Source organism: Rhipicephalus microplus, chromosome 7 (assembly GCF_043290135.1).
Source record: "Rhipicephalus microplus isolate Deutch F79 chromosome 7, USDA_Rmic, whole genome shotgun sequence".
NCBI classification, from domain to species: Eukaryota; Metazoa; Arthropoda; class Arachnida; order Ixodida; family Ixodidae; genus Rhipicephalus; species Rhipicephalus microplus.
Window position 1 is genome coordinate 68,306,048 of NC_134706.1, and position 22,943 is coordinate 68,328,990.

Genomic DNA, 22,943 nt, shown 5'->3' on the forward strand with positions numbered 1-22,943 from the left:
GAAATATCATAGCATCAATTAGAGGGTGGCAAGTTTCATAATTAAGTTCAACAAAATGTACAAGATGAAGGTGGTACAGGCCTACGCGCCTACATCGAGCCATGATGATCATTTGGTTGAACACTTCTATAAGATTGTAGAGTCAGCCGTTAATAAAGTAAAGACAGAGTATACTATGCTGATGGGCGACTTGAGTGCCAAAGTAGGCAAGAAACAGGCCGGAGACCATGCAGTGGCAAAATATAACATTGGCTTTAGAAATGCCAGAGGGTAGTTATTAGTAGAGTTCGGAACGCAATAATTTACAGATCTTGAATACCTTCTTCATAAACGAGCTAACCGTGAGTGGACGTGGCGAAGTCCTGGTGGCGAAACTAAAATGAAATCGACTCTGTGTGCACACCCAGGCATGGTGCGATATGTAGAATGGTTGGCAAGATCAAATGCAGTGACCATAGAATGGCAAGAGCTCATATTAACCTAGACTTTAAAAAACAAGGACAAAAACTGATACGCGATAAGCCAAATAATGAACTGGTGGTTAGAGGAAAAGTACAGGAATTCAGAGTTTTGCTTCAGAATTGATTCAAGGCACTGAATGAGATGACCGACGTTAGCATAGACACAATGAACGATAATGTTACTAGTATCATCAAACAGTGTGCAATTAAAGTCGAAGGTACAATCACTACACAGGTCACTGGCAAACTACCTCAAGAGACGAAAAATCTTTTTAAGGACAACAAATCATGACAGCCTCAAATGCAACCAACAAAAAAGCGCTATTGGAGCTTTCAATATTAATTATTAGGCGGTAGGTAGCCGACATCAGAAGATATAACATGGAGAATGTTGAGCAGGCTGTAAAAAGCTGATGAAGCCTAAACTCTGCGAATGCAAACTTGTGCATAGGTAAAAATTGGATGTATGAAAAAGGACAAGGATGGCAATGCCAAAACCAATACGGATAAGATGGGTAAGGTGGCGGGGAGTTCTAGAGCAAGCTTTACAGAAGCCGAAACAACCAGGGTGATATTGTAAGGATCAAAATTTACCCAGGGAAATTCGACATCATACCAGTAACGACAGGGTAAGTAAGGAAAGCCCTAGAAGAAATCAAAAGAGGCAAGGCCGCTGGCGAAGATAAAGTAACCACGTACCTCCTGAAAGATGGCAGAGAAATTGTGTTAGAAAAACTGGCTACCTCATATACGAAGTGTCTCTTGACGGAAAGGGTATCAGAATCTTGAAAGAACGCCAACATCCTATTATTTCACAAGGGAGGAGACTTCAAGGACTTAAAAAATTACTGACAGATCACCTTACTGTCCGTTCTGTATAAACTATGTACAAAAATAATAGCTAATAGAATAAGGCGACATTATAACTCGATCAACCAAAGGGCCAAGGAGGATTTTGCACAGGCTACTACACAGCAGACCATATTCATACTATCAGTCAAGTAAAAAACAGAAATGCACAGAATGCAACCAACTCCTACACATAGATTTCATAGATTACGAGAAGGCGTCTAACTCAGTCGAGGCATCAGCAGTAATGCAGGCACTTCGGAATCAGGGCATCGACGAACCCTACATAAACATACTGGAAGAAATCTACAGTGGATCCACAGCCACCATAGTCTTTCATAAGGAAAGCGACAGATTCCCAATAAAGAGGGTGTAAGGCAGGAAGACACTCTCTTTCCAATGCTAGGTTTTCAGAGGCCTACAATGGGAAAAGTTAGCGATAAGCGTTAATAAAGAATATATTAGTAAGCTGCACTTCGTCGATGACATTGCATTCCTGAGTAACAAAGGGGACGAATTGCAACTCATGATTACTGAATTAGACAAGGAGAACAGAAAGGTAGGTCATAAAATTAACGTGCGGAAGACGGATGTACAAACTAGGAAGAGAACCACACTTCGAGATAAATGTAATAGTCCACTTGAAGTTGTAATAGACTACGTCAACTTAGGACAGGTAATAACCGCGGGGCCGAACCACGACATTGAAGTAACCAGAAGAATAAGAATGGGGTGGAGCACATTCGGCAAGCACTCTCAAATCATGACTAGTAGATCGTCACTGTCCCTCAACAGGGCGGTATATAACAGGTGCAACTTGCCGTTACTTACCTACGGTGCAGAAACCTCGAGACTTACAAAGAGGGTCCAACTTAAATTGTGGACGACGCAGTGAACGATAGAAAAGAAAGTTATAGGTGTAACCGTAAGAGACAAGAAGAGCGCAGAGTGGGTCAAGGAACAAACAGGAGTTAAGAATATCATAGTGGAAATCCAGAAGAGGAAATGGACATAGGCCGGGCACGTAGCAAGTAGGCAGGATAACTGCTGGTCATTAAGGGTAACTGATTGGATTCCCAGAGAAGGCAAACACACAAAGGAGAGACAGGAAGTTGGGTGGACCGATGAGATTACAAACTTCGCAGGTATAACGTGGTAATGAAAAGCACAAAACCGGCTGGATTGTCGAATCAGGGTACAAGGTTTCGCACTGAAATGGGCGTACTCGGGCTGCTTCTGATGATATTAGCACACATGACAACATATGTGGCTACCCATTACCTTATATGGATTTTATATGGCCATATATGGCAAGATGTGTTCATATATTGGGTCGAATGCAGCCATATATGGCCCGGGCGTTCTAAATAGGTAGCCGAAATTCAGTCATACATGGTACGGCTACATCCTATATGATGATCCTTATTTAGGGAGGTGCCCCCATATATGGGATGAACAATGGGTATAAGCCTGATCCTAGACGCTTCTTCAATGTTCTTGTTGCGTTCAGTAGGAGCGCATACTCGGTGCTGTTGGGCGAGCAGGTTCCTTGAGGTTGCAGGATTAAAATATTGATGAATTCAAGCAGTGAGAGACACGTCCGTCAAGCTTCGACCTGGCTGACCAGCTAGTGCTAATTGCCCAGGTTGAACGGGTGGCCAGGTCAGTGGGGCACTTTGATTAACACTCTCTGCATAAATAATTTGCTTTAATGAAGTCTGTTCTATTCTATGTCCTGCAGAATTGCTCGTTCTAGGTCATTCATTTTAAATGCGAAGCATTTCTTAGCGAACTTCAGCTACTTTGAGCGTATCTATCCATCTATCTATCCATTTATGTATTCATCTATCTATTCATCTATCTATACATCTATCTATTCATCTATCTATCCATCTATCTATCCATCTATCTATCCATCTATCTATCCATCTATCTAGCCGCCTACAGCTTTTAGTTCTCCTGGCCATTTCGATAATGGTATCGAAACCAAACTTGATATTGAATTATATCACTGTATGAAGAACATGATTAACTAGTCATAACTTGAAAATCATGACGTGTATGTCATGAATGTAATGATTTACATGGTGCTGCAGCTCTCACAGGGGTTTCGTTAACACGTCATGTTGCAAAACTGGTATAGTATGACATGATTGCATGGCGAACACAAGCAACAGACCCTAACATGAAAATCATGACATGCGTGTTATGTAACAACATGACTACATGCCATGCCCATGATGCGCTGGCGGCCGTCTCGCTAGCTTCACTTATACCAAATTTGGCATTACAGAACGTGAATGGATGACGAAGGCATCATACTGGCGCAAACATGATAAACATGAGATGCGTGTCATGTAACAACAAGACTACATGCTACGCTCATGATGCACTCATGGCCGTTTCGCTAGCTTCACATGTACCAATTCGGTATTACGCGACGCGAATGGACGACGAAGGTATGTGAATGGTGCAAACATGATAATCATGAGATGTGTGTCATGTGAGTACATGACAACATGCGTCAGTCAAGGTGCCAATACATTTCGACGAGAAGCGGTGCGCGTGCTCGCCGGCGTTCATTTAGTTGTGTCACGCCGGCGTTCGCCAGGCACCGGTCCCGCCATATACTAGCAGGCGCGCGCCACCCTGCGTTGCTTTGACGCATGCACGTTTCAGCGCGTCTGGCATCTCTCCGTCACAAAAAGAGGGATACGCAGTGTTCTCTGGATTGCCGTAGGGCCGTGCCGATGGACGCTGGTCGCACCTGGTGTCAGACTATAGAGTTTTCATGTTTTGCTAACGTTGCATCGCTGTGCCGAGCGAACGCGCGCGTCAGCGCTACATCGGAGTATATTGGGCCCTTCATGATGCGCTCATGGCCGTTTCGCTAGCTCCACATATACCAAACTGGGTGTTACGTGACATTGTTGGATGAAGAAATATATGACTGGTGCAAACATGATAATCCTGACACGCGTATTACGTAGGAGCATGAAAACATACGACCCTCATAGCGTGCTCACGGCCGTTTCGCTAGCTTTACATATACTAAACTTGGTATCACGTGACGTGAATAGATTAAAAAGGTAATCGACGCATCGAAACAAGATAGTCGTGACACGTCAGTCGTCTACGGCATCACTTACCTTCACCTCGTAACGTTGTTCTGGTTTTAAAGTGACATATCAATCTTTCTCATTCGTGCTTCGCATATCATCGATTCCCACTCTACATGGGATCTGCCAATTTGTTTAACTGCGGCACTCTTCAGGGGGCCACGTTTTCGTATGATGTCGTTGTCTCTTGGTGTAGCAAAGACAAACCTTTATATCACAGCTGACTGAAGCATGCTGAGCGTGTACTCGTATCTCTTGTATCTTGTTCTTCGAAAGCCTTGATGATGATATGAAGTGTTGCCATTGCTACTGTGGCTATGGAAACACGACAACACAAGCCATGTGTAAAAATTTAAAGAGGAAGCGAGCATGAAATTGAAAGAGAAAAAAGGAAAAGAAAACAGCAGAAAAATCAAAATTAGGTAAAATAACGAGAAAAAACAGCACAAAAACGCTGGAAAAGAGAAAAAGAAATGAAGATACGAGAAAGACAAGATAAAACCGCAGAGAAAGAAAGAAAGGCTGCCCTGCTCTGCGCTTTCTTTGGGCTCTGGAACCAGTAGGACGAACTTATTTTTTTCTAAAATCAAGTTCCGTCATCTAGTTTTTGAGACGCCGAGTTTTAATGTTGCGTGTACTTCCACATTTATTTGTCATTTACGATTCACGTACATGACGACCCGTGCGACATACAAGCTCAAAAACGCAGAACCCCTTTATGGTACCACTTTCCGGGTGCATGTTTCTATACTCGGTTGTGTAAAAAGCTGTCACATTGCCACAGGTCGGCAAACTCACTCATGAGTCGAGACTCAAATTTAGGCGTTAGTTTCACTCCGAGTTAGTCTACTTGAGAAAAAATTTTTGCGAGTCTGATCTCGAGTGAGCCCGGTTAAGTCATACTCTAGTGAGTCTGAGTCCGAGCGAGTTTGGTTGGAGAAAAATTGCGTGAGTCAGAGTCCGAGCAAGTCCATTTATTCTGTCGAACTATGCATTTTACAACTAGACAAACCTACCTTCAAATTATGTAACAATTCTTCTGCAACATGACGCGTACATATGAAATGAAAATATATCTAATGTACAAACCTTTTGGCAAATTGAGTGCTTGATTCCAGTTGAAGAGCAAGTTTCGCCGTCCATTTGTACTACTTATGAGAAGGCATTCACTGCATGCGTGAAGATGTCAACTTTTTCAACAAGCTGATGCAGTGTGTGAAACATTTCGACAAGAGGACATGTTTTGTCAAGACAGTTTCTATCTTGATGAAGACGAGTCTACTTGCCGAAACGTTGGCTATGGTGCATTCCCAGTACAAGGATCAAGGATATTTAAATAATTATATATTAATTAAACAATGTTCGGTGTTATACAGTGAACCTCAAAAATTGTGAATTTTTTCAGACATGGGTTAATTAGTTTATTCAAAAATAATTAGTTACACCAAGTTTGTCAGTTCATTTAGTGTAACTTCAATCCCCATACTTGAAATATGCACTAACTCCTTTTCGACGAAGCTTTGACAAGATCACTGCCTATTCAGAGGCCTTAAATTTGATGCATTCAATGTGATACAGTGGATATTTTCTCATTGTAAAGTAAGAAGTTATCATATATTAAACTGAATACACTGGATGGTGTCCCTCTTCCAGTGTCATTTGCTTCCAAACTAAACAGAAGTTTGCCATCTGTTCCCCTTCAAGTGGACATTGCAGGTTTACTGACGCTCCTGCTTGCTTCCTTTGGCAGGCCACAAGCGGACCAAATGCAACACCCGCGAGGAACAAGCGTGCGCCAGAAAAGGAAAAGGATGCGAGATTGTCGACGAAAAGGCAATGTGTGTGGGTAAGACGTCACGCAATTAACTTTGTGGCAGGTTACAAGAGAGCATGAAATTGGAGTTGATGGCTGTTCGTGGTTGTCTTTTGCACCTATGGCTGAGAAACGAGTTTCCACGCCACGCGCTGGGGCGTTGTAACGCGTACAGTGGTAGGGGCTTTTGAATTTTTATCAAGGTAAAAGCTTGTCGAGTTCGTTACAGTTGAATCGTTTGTCATATCTTTGTGCGAATCTCCTTACATTAGTGCCGTGCGCTCTGTGCTTTTCCGATGAAGAACGGTGAACTCCTCGCTATTTGTTCACAAAGTTTCTTCTGCTCTGTTTAATTTCATACAAACAAAAGCAGGGTAGTTAGAACCTGCATAGGTGAATAATGTTCAAATAAATAATCAATATCCCTCTCATTTCGCTTCGTACGGAAGAAGTGTACAAAATGCAACGAGGAAGAGAAGGAAGTATGCAGAAAGATCAAACAGAACTGCGAGTTAGTCGACGGCGCAGCACTCTGCGTAACTGGCAAGTAACTTCTTCATCGTCGTCAGCATCATTTGCGCGTTTCCGTTACCCAAAAAGCACAGCAGCAAGACTTCCGGCCAACGCCACGTGCGGTAGACGTGACCTGAGTAGAAATGTCCCACGTCACGTCATACTACCGCTGAAATTTTAATAAGAGAGGATAGTTCTGCTAGCGCTCCATAAACAGAAGCATAGACATCATGCAAAATTACTGCCATATGTCGGCTGTCGTGTGCATACGCTAAGCGCGGTACCCACAGTCCGCGTGTGTCTATGTATGCGTATACGTTGTGGAGGTGAGTTTGCACTAGGCTTACCTACTACGCCCAACCGTGTAGGGATGCCACGTCCTCCACTGTCACTGCGTGCGACGACGCTGCGGCCGGGTTCATCGTTTTCTCCGACATGGCGCAGAAACCACGCACAAGGCAGGATAACAACTATAACGAGTTTATTAACCCATGGTGCAGCACAGTGCGACACTGACGGGATTGCAGGCCGTATAGGGAACTCCGCAAGACCGAGCAAGTACGCTTGCCTAGGGTGCGATGACTCCCGCACAAGGGGCGAATTCAAACGCACGAACGAGAAGCCGCCTTCTAAGCAGCGCGTCAACCCCTCGTCGAAGCCTAAGAGCATCTGCCGCGACGAACGAATCGTCGGGCGCAACATAGCTCGTAGGAGGGGAGGGTTTCACGCGCGCCCCATCCGATGCCAGCGTAGCTCCCGCCGACTTGTTCGCCTTCTACGGTCTCCTGACACCGTGCAGCTCTCGCATGGTGGTGCTCGCCCTTGGACTGCTTGGACCGGATCCCCACTTTCCTATCTCCTTCTATTTTCCGTCGCTGGCCTCTCTATTTCTTCATCTATTTCATTCTACTCTTTTTATCGCTCCTTACCCCCACCCCTACAAGGTAGTATGCCGTGTCGCCTATAGGCAGACAGAAATTAGGTACCTTCTTCCTCTTCCTTACGAACCACTAAGCAACCAACGTAGGCCCTCAGAGGATTTTAAGCTGCACGGTCGTGCCCTCGCGATCTCCGACGCCAGCGTAGCTCCCGCCGACTGGTTCGCCCTCCATGGTCTCCTGACGCCATGCAGCTCTCGCATTGTGGTGCCCGCCCATGGACTGCTTCGACAGGATCCCCACTTTCGTATCTCTTTCTATTTTCCGTCGCTTGCCTCTCTATTTCTTCATCTATTTCCTTCTATTCTTTTTATCCCTCCTTACCCCCCCTACAAGGCACTGCGCCGTGTCGCCTATAGGCAAACAGAAATTAGGTGCCTTCTTTCTCTTCCTTACGAACCACTAAGCAACCAACGTAGGCCCTCAGAGGATTTTAAGCTGCACGGTCGTGCCCTCGCGATCTCCGACGCCAGCGTAGCTCCCGCCGGCATGTTCGCCCTCCGCGGTCTCCTGACGCCATGCAGCTTTCGCATTGTGGTGCCCCGCCCTTGGACTGCTTCAATCCCCACTTTCCTATCTCCTTCTATTTTCCGTCGCTTGCCTCTCTATTCTTCATCTATTTCCTTCTATTCTTTTTATCCCTCTTTCCCCCACCCCTATAAGGCACTGCGCCGTGTCGCCCCTAAGGAAGACAGAAATTTGGTGCCTTTTCCTCTTCCTTAAAACAACTACCACCCAGGCCCGCGCAGCATAGCGTGCCCGGACATGCCAGCGCAGGATGAAGCCGAAGTTTGACTCGCCCAGACCAAGTTGCGCCCTGGCAGCCATATTGGCGAATGCCGGTGAATAAACGCGCCCGGGCTACGCGGTCGGCGCGCGCGCGGCAGCTGGGGAACGAAGCGCCTGGTAGTGGGGCGCTCTCGATTCCCACAACGTGTACATAGACATAGCCATAGACGTATACATAGGCGAAACATGGGAGATGCCTTTTTCCTGTAGTTGACGTAGTCATGATGATGATGATGACGATAATAGAAGACGTATCGACGTGAGGCGCGTAGTGCATTGGCTGATATTCGCAATGCCGACGTATTGCTGTGTCGCTTGCTGCACACAAAGGAGAAATTTGGAATGCTTAAATAAAATAGGCAAGCCGTAAACTTTGCTTCCTATTTTTGCAAGCTGACGAGGTTTCTAGAATGTTCTCCGGCTACTCCCAGCGGGAGACATTTTTGCATTTGTCTTTTTAGGCAAATAAGAAGTGCAATAGCGTTTGTACTTGTGTACCCGCAAATCGCTGCACGCCGAACCAAGGAGTTTTTTTTTCTTGCAATAATTTTGCTATCAGCCGTTTAGCAAGTGAAAGCTATTACACGCTTCACGCAGAAGCCACCTTTAAGCAACGAGGTTTATCACGAACTAATTGCGCGTGCTAATCCGTCTTTTGTGTTACAATTGTGTCTATAAATTTTACAATATCGTCCTTCCCTTACGTGGCAGGCAAAAATCGAACCAAGTGCAATAAAGAAGAGACAAGAGTTTGCGAGAAACTTGGAAAGAGATGCGACTTTTCGACAGGGGCAGCGCTGTGCACAGGTAAGACTATATCATTGGAGATGTCCAGAAATTTGATCGGACTAGTTATGAATTTAATATCCGAAATGTTCCTATAATTGTACTATACGGCCCAATTTTGAAAAGTAGCACCCAGTTAGCATTATACCAACGACTGCCCCGCCGCGGTAGTCTAGTGACTAAGGTACTCGGCTGCTGACCCGAAGGTCGTGGGTTTGAATCCAGGCTGCGTCAGCTGCATTTCCGATGGAGGCGTAAATGCTGTAGGCCCGTGTGCTGATAATTGGGTGCACGTTAAAGAACCCCAGGTAATCGAAATTTCTGGAGACCTCCACTACGGTGTCTCTCATAATCATATGGTGGTTTAAGGACGTTAAACCTCACATATCAATCAATCATACTCGAGTTGTTGCTTGTTGCCGTATGTTGCTTTCTATCAGGTTACACTCGCAAAGCTTCAATTTGCGTCAAGATGTTCATGCAGTCCATTGCGCTAAATTCAAGCTGGCGATTTATTTCACCCGCAACGTTGACTGATGCGGCCCCCACTCATGCATTTTGACGCGTTCGTTAAACTTGAAATGCATTCGAACAAATTCATCGCTGTTCACGGCCAAATCACTGTACCTTAAGTGTGCCCTCTAAAAAAAATCACAGCATAACCATGGAGTGCACGATGATGAGTGGCGGGAAGCATTCGTCAATCCATCCACACTTACGTCCGTCCGTTCGTTCTTGCTTCCATCTGTTCGTTTGTCTGTCTGCGTGACCATCTGGGCGTCCATGCATCCATCCGTGCATCCGCCCATCTGTGTGCCTACCATCCACCCGTGCTTCCGTCCATGAGTTCATCCATCCGTGCGTCCACCCGTCTGTGCGTCCGTCTATTCGTCCGAGCATCTGTCTGTCTCTATCTATTCGTGCGTCTGTCCATCCATCCGTCCATCTAGTGAACACTCCAAGTACCTGCATCTCGCATTTTTTCATCATATATTCATCATATGAGAGAACGGCCATCTAGCCGACATTCCAAGGACTAAACGAGAGGTGGCACGGCCGGACTAGAGGAGCGGAACACGCGCACTTTCTTCCGGCGTGCACTTCGTGTCTAGTGTCCACCTTTTACCACCTCTAATACATGTCACTACGCCCCAACCCTCGCTAAACCTTACTAAAGGCAAGGAGGTTACGCCCAGCGAGTCTAAAGTGGCAACACTATCTGGTCACATAGTGCTCAAAGTGCGTCCTTCTGATACTATTTTTTTTGTTTAGTAAGCATCAAATTCAAACAAATATATTGGAGCCTAAGTCACCAATACTCGTATCTGTAAGTTATTTCATCAGAAACAATTATCTTTTCGCTTATAATTAACGTGCCTGGGTTTCCTCCTCAATTCAAGTAAGCGCGCGTGCCGCTCCTCTAGTCCGGCCGCGGAGGTGGCTACCTACTACTACGACGCACTACTACTACTACGACGACGACGAGTACTACAGCTACTACATACAATGCGGCCGCACGACCCACGGCATAAGAAGCTTCGCCCCTAAACTTAGTAGAAAGCTTGTAACCACAGGCATAGAAAGAGTAAAATAAGCTGCTACTTTTTGGGCACTTACTATCTTTCATGACTTTTTTAATACGTAAGATTCCAGACACTTCAAGGTGCAACGGTTTCTCTTTTTTTTGCGTACTGTTAGTAACTTTTTGCAATGCATCTGTTTTACGAGGCGGTGTTACGCTAATATCCTTTGTAATATTATTTGATTAGAGTGCTACGCTACGTTACCTCCAGCACCTAATGTAAGTGCACGCTGTCTAAACAAACGGGCAAATTTAAAATATTTATCCTAAAGCATGGGCACCCACCAGCACCACTTACGTTACCCAAACGTAAGACAGTACCTAGGAGCTCTTGCTAGCTGAGCGTGTCACATGGGCTTATAGTTGGGTATGAGTGCGGTGCCATGACCAGGTCTAGCAAATCAAACTCACGCTGTGTGGTGAGAGATGTAAACACGTCATTGTTTGCCACAAAGTTTCTTGCTCTCCGCCACTTTCTGTACTACAAATGATTTCCGCCTTGCCTTTTCATCCACTATTTTACGTTATTATGCTAATCGTAGATGGAATTACTAATACGTATATTTGACTCCCGACTGAGGGTCACTGTGTATACTTGTATAATTATTTACCGGAGTTTTTTTTTTGCTACCCCAAAACGCAAACAAGATAACATGCAGCGGTAAATGCAGCACCTGTCTATTCTTTAGAAGTTGGAAACTTTTTTGCGTTTAAGTTCTATGCACTTCAACCGCCCGTGACGTATACGCAGAACGTGAGAATCTGGGAAATAGCCGATTAGTCGCAAAACAGGTGGGCGCCACTCGTCAGTTGACAGGAGACGTTTAATGATGAAAGCGATCACTCCAAATTGCAAAACTCCGACACTGCGAACACCCTGAAGATAACAATGTCAAAATTGAGTGAGACGAGAAGACGTTAGGAGAGAATGAACTCGTGAGAAGGAGGGTCACCTAGGCCACTACGCCGGCATATGCTCGCTAGGTCAGTGGTTCAAAATCTCGCCGGGTGTTTTTTCTTGGTCTCTTTTTTTTGGAAAAATGAACTTTGAAACAGTTAAGAAAAGAAGGCCAGGCGATGTACGAGTCAGGTGAAGTTGGAAGTTGATAGGAGGTCAGGTGGTATTCTACAGTGCTAAGAAAGTGCAACAGAACCCCCAGCTTAAAGATAGCGCTGCAGCCTGACATGTCATGACAAAACTCTGTTCGAATGCAGATACCAGGCTATTGCCGATCATACATTTATTCAAACGCGTGATAAAGGAATCGCTAAAAGAAAAAAAGGGAGGTCTGGGGTGCAGTCTCAGTGACCAGCTGCCCGTAATGCACTCCCTCAACACAGCAGCAATGCCGCCCCCTGGGCCAGTACCTGGCCACAATTTCTTAATATTACAGCAATTAAACCTTCGTCCTTAGTCCCAAGCGGCTGAGAAGCAACTGTCCAAGGCAGCGATCAGACCTGCGACGAAGCGGAGAGTGCTAAGAAACTCTGGGTCCGGACAGGCCACCATTGGAATCTGAACTTGGCTACAATCAACGCTAGAACGCTATCTAGTGAGGCTAGTCTATAGCTGTGCTATTCGAGAAGTTCGAGGGTGTCAAATAAGATGTAATAGGGCTCAGCGAAGTTAGGACGACACGTGAGGCTTATACAGTGCTGAGTAACGGACACGTTTCATGCTACCGTGAATTAGTTAACAGAAAACAACTAAGGATGGGGTTTTCCATACATAGGAATATTTCTGGCAACATGGCGAAATATCATAGCATCAGTAAGAGGGTGGCAAGAGTCATAATTAAGTTCAAAAAAATGTACAAGATAAAGGTGGTACAGGCCTACGCGCCTACATCGAGCCATGATGACCATTTGGTTGAACACTTCTATAAGACTGTAGAGTCAGCCGTTAATGAAGTAAAGACAGAGTAAACTATGCTGATGGGCGACCTGAGTGCCAAAGTAGGCAAGAAATACGCCGGAGACCATGCAGTGGCAAAATATGGCATTGGCTTTAGAATGCCAGAGGGCAGTTATTAGTAGAGTTCAGAACGCAATGATTTACGGATCTTTAATACCTTCATCATAAACGGGCTAACCGTAAGTAGACGTGGCGAAGTCCTTGGGGCGAAACTAAAATGAATTAGACTGTGTGCAAACCCAGGCATGGTACAAGATGTACAAAGGTTCGCTTCAGAATTGATTCAAAGCACTGAATGAGATGACCGACGTTAGCACAGACACAATGAACGATAATGTTACTAGTATCACCAAACAGTGTGCAATTGAAGTCGGAGGTACAATCACTAGACAGGTCACTGGCAAACGATCTCAAGAGACGCAAAATCTTTTCAAAAGACAAAAAATCATGACAACCTCAAATGCAACCAAAAAAAAAGTGCTAGTGGAGCTTTCAATATTAATTATTAGGCGTTAGGTAGCCGACATCAGAAGATATCACATGGAGAATGTTGAGCAGGCTGTAAAAAGCTGCAGAAGCCTAAACTCTGCGAATCCAAACTTGTGCATAGATAAAAATTAGATGTATGAAAAAGGTGAAGGAAGGCAATGCCATAACCAAAATAGATAAGATAGGTAAGGTGGCGAGGGAGTTTTAGAGCGAGCTGTACGAAAGCCGAAACAACAAGGGTGATATTGTAAGGATCAATTATAACCCAGGAAAATTCGACATCATACCAGTAACGACAGGGTAAGTAAGAAACGCCCTAGAAGGAATCAAAAGAGGCAAGGCCGCTGGCGAAGATAAAGTAACAACGTACCTCCTGAAAGATGGCAGTGAAATTGTGTTAGAAAAACTGACTACCTCATATACGAAGTGTCTCTTGACGGAAAGGGTATCAAAATCTCGAAAGAACGCCAACATCCTATTATTTCAAAAGGGGAAGACGTCAAAGACTTCAAAAATTACTGACCGATCAGGTTACTGTCCGTTCTGTACAAACTATGTACAAAAATAATAGCTAATAGAAGTAAGGCGACATTATAACTCGATCAACCAAAGGACCAAGGAGAATTTTGCACAGGCTACTACAGAGCAGACCATATTCATACTATCAGTGAAGTAATACAGAAATGCGCAGAATGCAACGAAATCCTACACATAGCTTTCATAGATTACGAGAAGGCGTCTGACTCAGTCGAGACATCGGCAGTAATGCAGGCACTACGGAATCAGGGCATCGACGAACCCTACATAAACATACTGGAAGAAATCTACAGTGGATCCACAGCCACCATAGTCTTTCATAAGGAAAGCGACAGATTCCCAATAAAGAGGGTGTAAGGCAGGCAGACACTCTCTTTCTAATGCTAGGTTTTCAGAGGCATACAATGGGAAGAGTCAGCGATAAGCGGTAATAAAGAATACATTAGTAAGCTGCACTTCGTTGATGACATTGCATTGCTGAGTAACAAAGGGGACGAATTGCAACTCATGATTACTGAATTAGACAAGGAGAACAGAAAGGTAGGTAATACAATTAACGTGTGCAAAACGGATGTACAAGTTAGGAAGAGAACAGCACTTCGAGATAAATGTAATAGTGCACTTGAAGTTTTAATAGACTACGTCAACTTAGGACAGGTAATAACCGCGGGGCCGAACCACGAGATTGGAGTAAGCAGAATAATAAGAATGGGGTGGAGCACATTCGGCAAGCACTCTCAAATCATGACTAGTAGATCGTCACTGTCCCTCAACAGGGCGGTATATAACACGTGCAACTTGCCGTTACTTACCTACGGTGCAGAAACCTCGAGACTTACAAAGAGGGTCCAGCTTAAATTGAGGATGACGCAGCGAACGATAGAAAAGAAAGTTATAGGTGTAACCGTAAGAGACAAGAAGAGCGCAGAGTGGGTCAAGGAACAAACCGGAGTTAAGAATATCTTAGTGGAAATCAAGAAGAGGAAATGGACATAGGCCGGGCACGTAGCAAGTAGGCAGGATAACTGCTGGTCATTAAGGGTAACCGATAGGATTCGCAGAGAAGGCAAACACACAAAGGAGAGACAGGAAGTTTGGTGGGCCGATGAGATTACAAACTTCGCAGGTATAATGTGGGAATGAAAAGTACAAAAGCGGGTTGAATGTCGAATCAGGGTAGAGGGTTTCGCCCTGAAATGGGCGTACTCGGGCTGCTTCTGATGATATTAGTACACATATCAGCATATGTGGCTACCCATTACCGTATATGGATGTTATATGGCCATATATGGCAAGATGTGTTCATATATTTGGACGAATGCAGCCATATATGGCCCAGGCGTTCTATATAGGTAGCCAAAATTCAGTCATACATGGTACGGCTACATCCTATATGATTATCCTTATTCAAGGAGGTGCCCCCTTATATGGGATGAACAATGGGTATAAGCCTGATCCTCTACGCTTCTTCAGTGTTTTTGTTGCGTTCAGTAGGAGCGCATACTTGGTGCTGTTGGGCGAGCAGGTTCCTTGAGGTTGCAGGATTAAAATATTGATGAGTTCAAGCAGTGAGAGACACGTCCTTCAAGCTTCGACCTGGCTGACCAGCTAGTGCTAATTGGCCAGGTAGAACGGGTGGCCAAGGTCAATGGGGCACTTTGAATAAAACTCTGCATAAATAATTTGCTTTAATGAAGTCTGTTCTATTCTATGTCCTGCAGAATTGCTAGTTCTAGGTCATTCATTTTAAATGAGAAGCATTTCTTAGCGAAGTTCAGGCACTTCGAGCGTATCTATCTATCTATCTATCTATCTATCTATCCATTTATCTATCCATCTATCTATCCATCTATCTATCCATCTATCTATCCATTTATCTAGCCGCATATAGGTTTTAGTTCTCCTGGCCATTTCGATAATGGTATCGACACCAAACTTGGTATGGAATTATATGACTGTATGAAGAACATAATTAACTAGTCATAACATGAAAATCATGACATATATTTCATGAATGTAATGATTTACATGGTGCTGCAGCTCTCACAGGGGTTTCGTTAACACGTCATGTTGCAAAGCTGGTATAGTATGACATGATTGCATGGCGAACGCAAGCGACAGACCCTAACATGAAAATCATGACAAGCGTGTTATGTAACAAGCGTGTTGTGTAACAACATGACTACATGCCATGCCCATGATGCGCTGGTGGCCGTTTCGCTAGCTTCACTTATACCAAATTTGACATTACAGAACGTGAATGGATGACGAAGGCATCATACTGGCGCAAACAGGATAAACATGAGATGCGTGTCATGTAACGACAAGACTACATGCTACGCTCATGATGCACTCATGGCCGTTTCTCTAGCTTCACATGTACCAATTCGGTATTACGCGACGCGAATGGACGACGAAGGTATGTGAATGGTGCAAACATGATAATCATGAGATGTGTGTCATGTGAGAACATGACTACATGCCCCCGTAAAGGTGCCAATACATTTCGACGAGAAGCGGTGCGCGTACTCGCCGGCGTTCATTTAGTCGCGTCACGCCGGCGTTCACCAGGCACCGGTCCTGCCATATACTCGCAGGTGCGCGCCACGCTGGGTTGCATTGACGCATGCGCATTTCAGTGCGTCTGGCATCTCTCCGTCACAAAAAGAGGGAGACGCAGTGTTCTCTGGATTGCCGTAGGGCCGCGCCGATGGACGCTGGTCGCACCAGGTGTCAGACTATAGAGTTTTTATGTTTTGCTAATGTTGCATCGCTGTGCTGAGCGAACGCGCGCGTCAGAACTACATCGGGAGCGCTCGATGGTGACGGACGCACTCCACATCGCCTCCATAGATTTTATGCTATTTCTGCGGACATCCACCTTGGTACCCCTGAAACTTGAATTTATCGTCACTGCCAAGTTCTCCGCTTCGCCTAGACAACACCTTCGTCCAGGTGGGTCCAGTTTTGACAACTTGAGGGACGTCCTTCACTCCCGGCTACAACGCCGCCTCGCTAAGGGCTCTCAGCCCGGCGATGGCGGTCGCTAACGTGGTTACGGGCTATGATCCTACCTCAAGCCAAATGCTGTCCATGGAGATTTCATCCCCCGAAAACACTATGCCGTCAGAAGATGAATACCTCGACGACATGGTGAGACTGTGGCAACGCAAGCAAGCGAAATCGAAGTCTGCGTCTCAACAACAACGAGACGCCACGGCGGGCCACCATTCCCCAGCCTTGCAAGGAACGCCGGCGCGCCATTCCTGCGGTGGTGCGCCTACCTCTGCTCCGTCCTCGCAGCCAGCGAAGCAACGCAAGTGCCGTCCGCATCAATTTGCTCGCCTCTCTCGCGACGACTACATCGTAGTAGTGAAACCTCGCGTTCCCTGCGAGCTACGCACATTTGTCCCGGCCGATCGCGCGGGCGACGCTATGCGCAGCTACCTCGGCGACCGGACTACCACGCAAATTCAAGTGTGGCCAATCTGGGAACAGGACATCTTGGTCTGTAGCACCACCATTTTGCCTATGGCACAGCGACTCCTCGGGGACTTCCAGCTGCAAGTGGGAGATCAGCAGCTGCCCGTTCGAGGCCACGCCAAGGCACCAGGGGATACATGCAAGGGCGTCATCAACGTAAACCCTGCTGAAAGCCCGGAGCAGATAAAGTCTGAACTGTGTTGGCCTCGAGGTACTATCCTTGCGGTCCGCAAACTCGGAGATTCCGCGGCGGCGGTGGTGACTTTCGAGGGCACGAAGTTACCCCGCTTCCTCTTCTACCACTGCGTAGCGACGTATATCCGCGCCTACAAGAAAAAGGTCCCTGTTTGCACCATGTGCGGTACCATCGGTCATCGACCACCTCAGTGTCCTCACCCCGCTCCAACGCAGTGTGCCAAATGTGGAACCCCCGCACCTGCAGGTCTCAATGCCCACGACTGCCACCCCAAGTGCCTCCTCTGCCACGGCGCCCATGAGACTGGGACCAGTGGCTGCACGGCAAAATATCGAAAATATCGGAAACGCAAGCAGCCCTCAACATCTCCTCGAGAGACCACCTCATGTTCGTCCCAGCCAGACAGCGGCACCAACCTGCATCATTCGGCTCCACCCCTCCACGCCGACAATCAGGCATTCCGACCGCTCGAAGCACCGGCGGCGGTACCTCAGGTGAGCAGTTGGGCAGGAAAAGCTGCTTCAAAGCCTCTCTCACCCCCTTCTGTCGATCCTCCTTCTCCCGAACTTGCGGCCCTTCGCCAGCAAGTTGCGGCACTTCAAAAGCAAAATTCTCTTTTAACTAAACAACTCAAACTCTTAAATAAGCGACTTCAACCCCAACAACAGTGTACTGCAACGCCATCAGGTATTGCCTCCTCTGTCCAGGCGGCTACGACAGCTACGTCCAAGCTTAGTCCTCGCGCTAAGTCCACTCCCATTCAACCACCGGTTCAAGCAGCCATGTGTACTCCAGCACTCGGAACCGGTGCCACATCTACTCCAGAAGCTCTTGAGGTTCCTGGGGCACCTCAGGTTCTTTTGCCCGCTAACCAAACTCTCCCTAGCGAAGAGCACACCCCGCGCGTAGAGGAACGCCTAACGCGCGTCGAAGCTTCGATTAATCACCTCCTCACCAGCTTCTCGGTCCAACGCATAGTAGTAGAGGTTACCCAGGCTATTCAAGCCTGGGCAGTCACCCAGTTTCAACCCAAGGCATCGCGTTCTCGCTCCTGCTTGGTGGGCAGTGAGGGTACAGCTCCACAGCGTCGTCGTAAGGTGGCTACCACCACCCCGCCGTCGGAAAATCCGGCCTCCGTGCCCCTCCCTGCCTCTGAGGATTCCGAGCGGGACATGGAGGACCAAATATAAAACCTAAGACGGTCACGATGGCTACCAATCATACGTTCCGTTCAAACATTGCGTCTAAATTCGAGATCTTACAGTGGAACCCTGGAGGCTTCGGGAACAGGCGAAAGCGTTCACATCTTTCCCTTTTCCTCAGCTCACTTGGCTCTCAGCCGGCCGTCTTGGCGCTCCAAGAATCTGGCCCTGCTCCATCCCTTTCTGGATACTGCTCCTATGTAGGCGGCACTACCACATGCCTCCTCGTGCATAAAGCTTACACGGCGATACAGATTGACCTCGATCTGGATCTTCCTTACGACTACTGCATGATATCAGTGCTGTCTCAGCGGAGGGGCCAACCATCAATACATATCTTAAACGTGTACTGTCCCCCTCGCCTTGCGAGGGCTTCGTTTGCGCATCTCTTCCATCGGGCGCTGCGTATAGCGGCCCGACAACCACTGGTGATTGTCGGAGACTTTAATGCCCCCAGCCCTCACTGGGGTTACCACTACGAGAAGGCCCGGGGCAGAGAGCTCAAGGAGCTCATTTCGTCGCTGAGCCTGACGCTTCTTACCGATCCGGCACAACCCACACGTTCCGGCAACTCGGTCACGCGAGACACATGCCCCGACCTCTCCCTCACCCGTCACATCCACGATGATACATGGGAAAATTTAGGCGAAACCCTAGGCAGCGATCACTTTTTACTCCGCATTTCGTTCACACCGCGGCAGAAAATGCGCCAACACTGGGGCCAAGCCCGTCTCACCGATTGGACTCAGTTCAGAATGCAACCATTCCCCGCTGGCCTCTCCTCGACCGAATATGCAGTGTAGGCATCATACGCTCTTCATATGAAACAAGCGAACACTCGCACCCTTGCAACCTCTAATTTGACTCCTGTAATCGATCCACACCTCAAACATATTTGGCACGCTCGCCACGGGCTCATAAGGCGCTGGAAACGCAACAAACTTAATCGGAAACTTCGCGCTCGCATTGAGGCGCTCACTGCAGAGGCGGCCGCATACTCCGCACAACTTTCCGATGCTAACTGGGCAGACACCTGTTCGAAGGCTGCAAACCAGATGAGCTCTAAGAGTGCGTGGAGACTCTTTAGAAGCCTTCTCGATCCCTCCACCACCAGGGGAGAAACGCAACGCCAGCTCCACCGTGTACTGCATGCCTTTCAGGGCACTACGGATGAACTCGCGCGAGAACTTTGTGACCGCTACATCTGCCGCACAATTTATCCCGCAGGCCCAGCATATACGTATTCCGGCGCCCCTAACACCGACCTCGACGCCCCATACACGCTTTCTGATTTACGATTTGCACTTACGCAAATGCGATGGGGCACGGCCCCTGGACGCGACGGAATCACAGTATCGCTCCTGGCAAATCTTCCCGACCAAGCACACCTCTCGCTACTCCACCTTATAAATTCGATATGGGACGGTTCTCCGCTTCCAACGGAATGGACCACATCGGTCGTGACATTCATTCCCAAATCGGCAAAGTCCGTTAGTATTGAGGCACTGAGACCCATCTCACTTACGTCTTGCGCAGGCAAACTCATGGAAACCATGGTTCACGAACGCCTTTCCGCCTACTTGGAGGCCAGGAGGACCTTTGCCGGCACGATGTTTGGCTTTCGCCCGCATCTGTCGGCGCAGGACGTCCTGCTCCAGCTTCAATACGATATCATAGAGCCGATTACTATGCGCCATAACGATAAAGCCGTGCTCGCTCTCAATCTCCGCGGGGCGTTCGACAACGTCAAACACAGCACTATACTCACTAACCTGTCTACCACAAACTGTGGGCAGAAGACTTTCAACTACATTCGCGCCTTTCTATCACATCGCACCGCCTTCATTCGCCTTAATTCTACCGAACACGGCCCGTACTTATTAGGCACGCGGGGTACACCTCAAGGGGCAGTCCTGTCTCCTCTGCTTTTTAACCTGGCGATGATGAACCTCCCCTCTCTTCTAAGCGAGGTCGAGGGAATACAACACGCACTATATGCGGACGATATCACAATCTGGACCAACACCGGCTCCTTAGCGCAAATCGAAGAACGCCTGCAAAAGGCTGCCCTTCTGGTGGACACCTACGCAGGTCCATGCGGCCTGGAGTGCTCTCCAGCTAAATCGGCTCTTCTTTCAGTCTCTCCGCTACCGCCGCCTCAAATTTTTCTTCCGTCCGGGCCCGTCGCGTCAGTGCAAAATATTCGGGTTCTTGGCCTTCACCTCACATCGTCCTTGGATCCAAAGGGCACAATAGCAGGCCTCAGACGCACCAGCGAACAGGTGAGCCGCATGATACGGCGAGTTTCTACCAAGCGCGGTGGCCTCCGTGGGTCTCAGTCCCTCCGATTGGCCCACGCGTTTGTGACCAGTCGCGTCCTCTACGCCTTGCCTTACCTTCGCCTGCGTCGTCGACACGAGCACCAGCTGGACGTCCTTCTTCGTTCAGTATACAAACGCGCTCTGGACCTACCTATTGCAACTTCCAACAGCCGATTCACGGCTCTGGGGGTACACAACACCTTTGCAGAGATGCGCGAAGCTCATCGCGTTAACCAAATCAATCGACTGTCGCGGACGCCTTCAGGGCGCCGTCTTCTACACAGACTTGGCCTTAACCCGATATCTGACCAAGAACCTCTGCAGCCGGTACCAGAGCTCTGGCATCAAAAGCTATGGGTGGAACCTCTACCCCGTAATATGATCCCCGACCTCCATCCTGGCCGTAGACTAGCACGCGCTGCGGCCCTTCATACGCGACACTCCGATCGTCCTGGTGTTTCCTACGTGAACGTCTCGGGTCCCTCCCCCTCGGGTCACTTCACGGCTGCCGTGATTACAGAGGGCAAACACGTCGATGGCCTCTCCTTTCGAGCAGACACAGTAACGCACGCTGAAGAGGTTGCCATAGCTTTGGCCGCCTCTCACCCTGCCTCACGCACCATCCTGACGGACTCGCGCTCGGCCTGTTCTCAGTACCTTCAGGGTTCCATTGCCCCGCTGGCGGCTAGCCTACTACAGGCAGCCTCTTGGCGCTTTAACCCTCATCCCATTCGTATAGTCTGGACATCAGGCCCTTCGGGCCTGCCCGGCAACGAGGCGGCAAATGCCGTTGCCTGCGCTTCTCCTGTACGGGTCGTTGCCCCTCCATGTCCCGAGACGGAATCTGGCATTACCAACCTGACGCGCTTTCGCGAAATTTTGCCTTATTACCGGGCTTCGCGCCGCCTCTACCCGGACCCCGCACGCGGTTTGGAGAAAGCGGACGAACGACTGCTACGCCGCCTGCAGACGAACACCTTTATCAGTCCGGTGGTCGCCAGGCACTTTTCGCCGGAAATCAATTGCACCTGCTCGACCTGTCATGTCCTCGCCGACACATATCACGTCGAAGCATCGTGCCCCGTTAATCCCGTCCCTTCCTCATCCCCTTTTCCTATCCCAACTAGAGAGGCTTGGGAGGAGCACCTGCTCGGCTGCTCTACCTTGGCTGCACAACGCTCCTTAGTGGAGCGCGCACGGGCAGCTTCCAGCTCCACTGGCGTCCCGGAATAGGGTCTTGCCACTCTAGCACGCCGATGGGCCACGTCGGCACTCTCTAGTAGACTTTTTCTGAAATAAATGTTTTTTACCACCACCACCAGCACTACATCGGAGTATTTGGTGCCTTCATGATGCGCTCACGGCCGTTTCGCTAGCTTCACATATACCAAACTGGGTGTTACGTGACATTGTTGAATGAAAATATATGACTGGTGCAAACTTGATAATCCTGACACGCGTGTTACGTAGGAACATGAAAACATACGACGCTCATAGCGTGCTCACGGCCGTTTCGCTAACTTTATATATACTAAACTTGGTATCACGTGACGTGAATAGATTAAGAAGGTAAACGACGCATCGAAACATGATAATCGTGACTCGTCAGTCGTGTATAGCATCACTTACCTTCACCTCGTAACGTTGTTCTGATTTTAAAGTGACATATCAATCTTTTTTATTCGTGCTTCGCATATCATCGATTCCCACTCTACGTAGGATCTGCCAATTTGTTTAACTGCGGCACTTTTTAGGGGGCCACAATGTCGTATGATGTCGTTATCTCTTGGTGTAGCACAGACAAACCTACATATCACAGCTGACTGAAGCACTGAACGTGTACTCGTGTCTCTTGTATCTTGTTCTTCGAAAGCCTTTATGATGATATGAAGTGCGGCCATTGCTACTGTGGCTATGGAAACACGACAACACATCATCATCATCATCATC

At 47.7% G+C, this 22,943-nt stretch overlaps 1 protein-coding gene across 1 annotated transcript in view; it reads left to right on the forward strand.

Annotated features, from left to right (window-relative positions):
- Positions 1-972: 972 nt before the first annotated feature.
- LOC119183010 (uncharacterized) overlaps positions 973-22,943 on the forward strand; it is a 59,751-nt gene continuing 37,780 nt past the window's right edge. The window contains exons 1-3 of the mRNA XM_075870027.1: positions 973-976; positions 6,180-6,275; positions 9,194-9,289. Coding sequence (XP_075726142.1) covers positions 973-976; positions 6,180-6,275; positions 9,194-9,289 — 196 coding nt within the window. The remainder of the gene's footprint in view (positions 977-6,179; positions 6,276-9,193; positions 9,290-22,943) is intronic.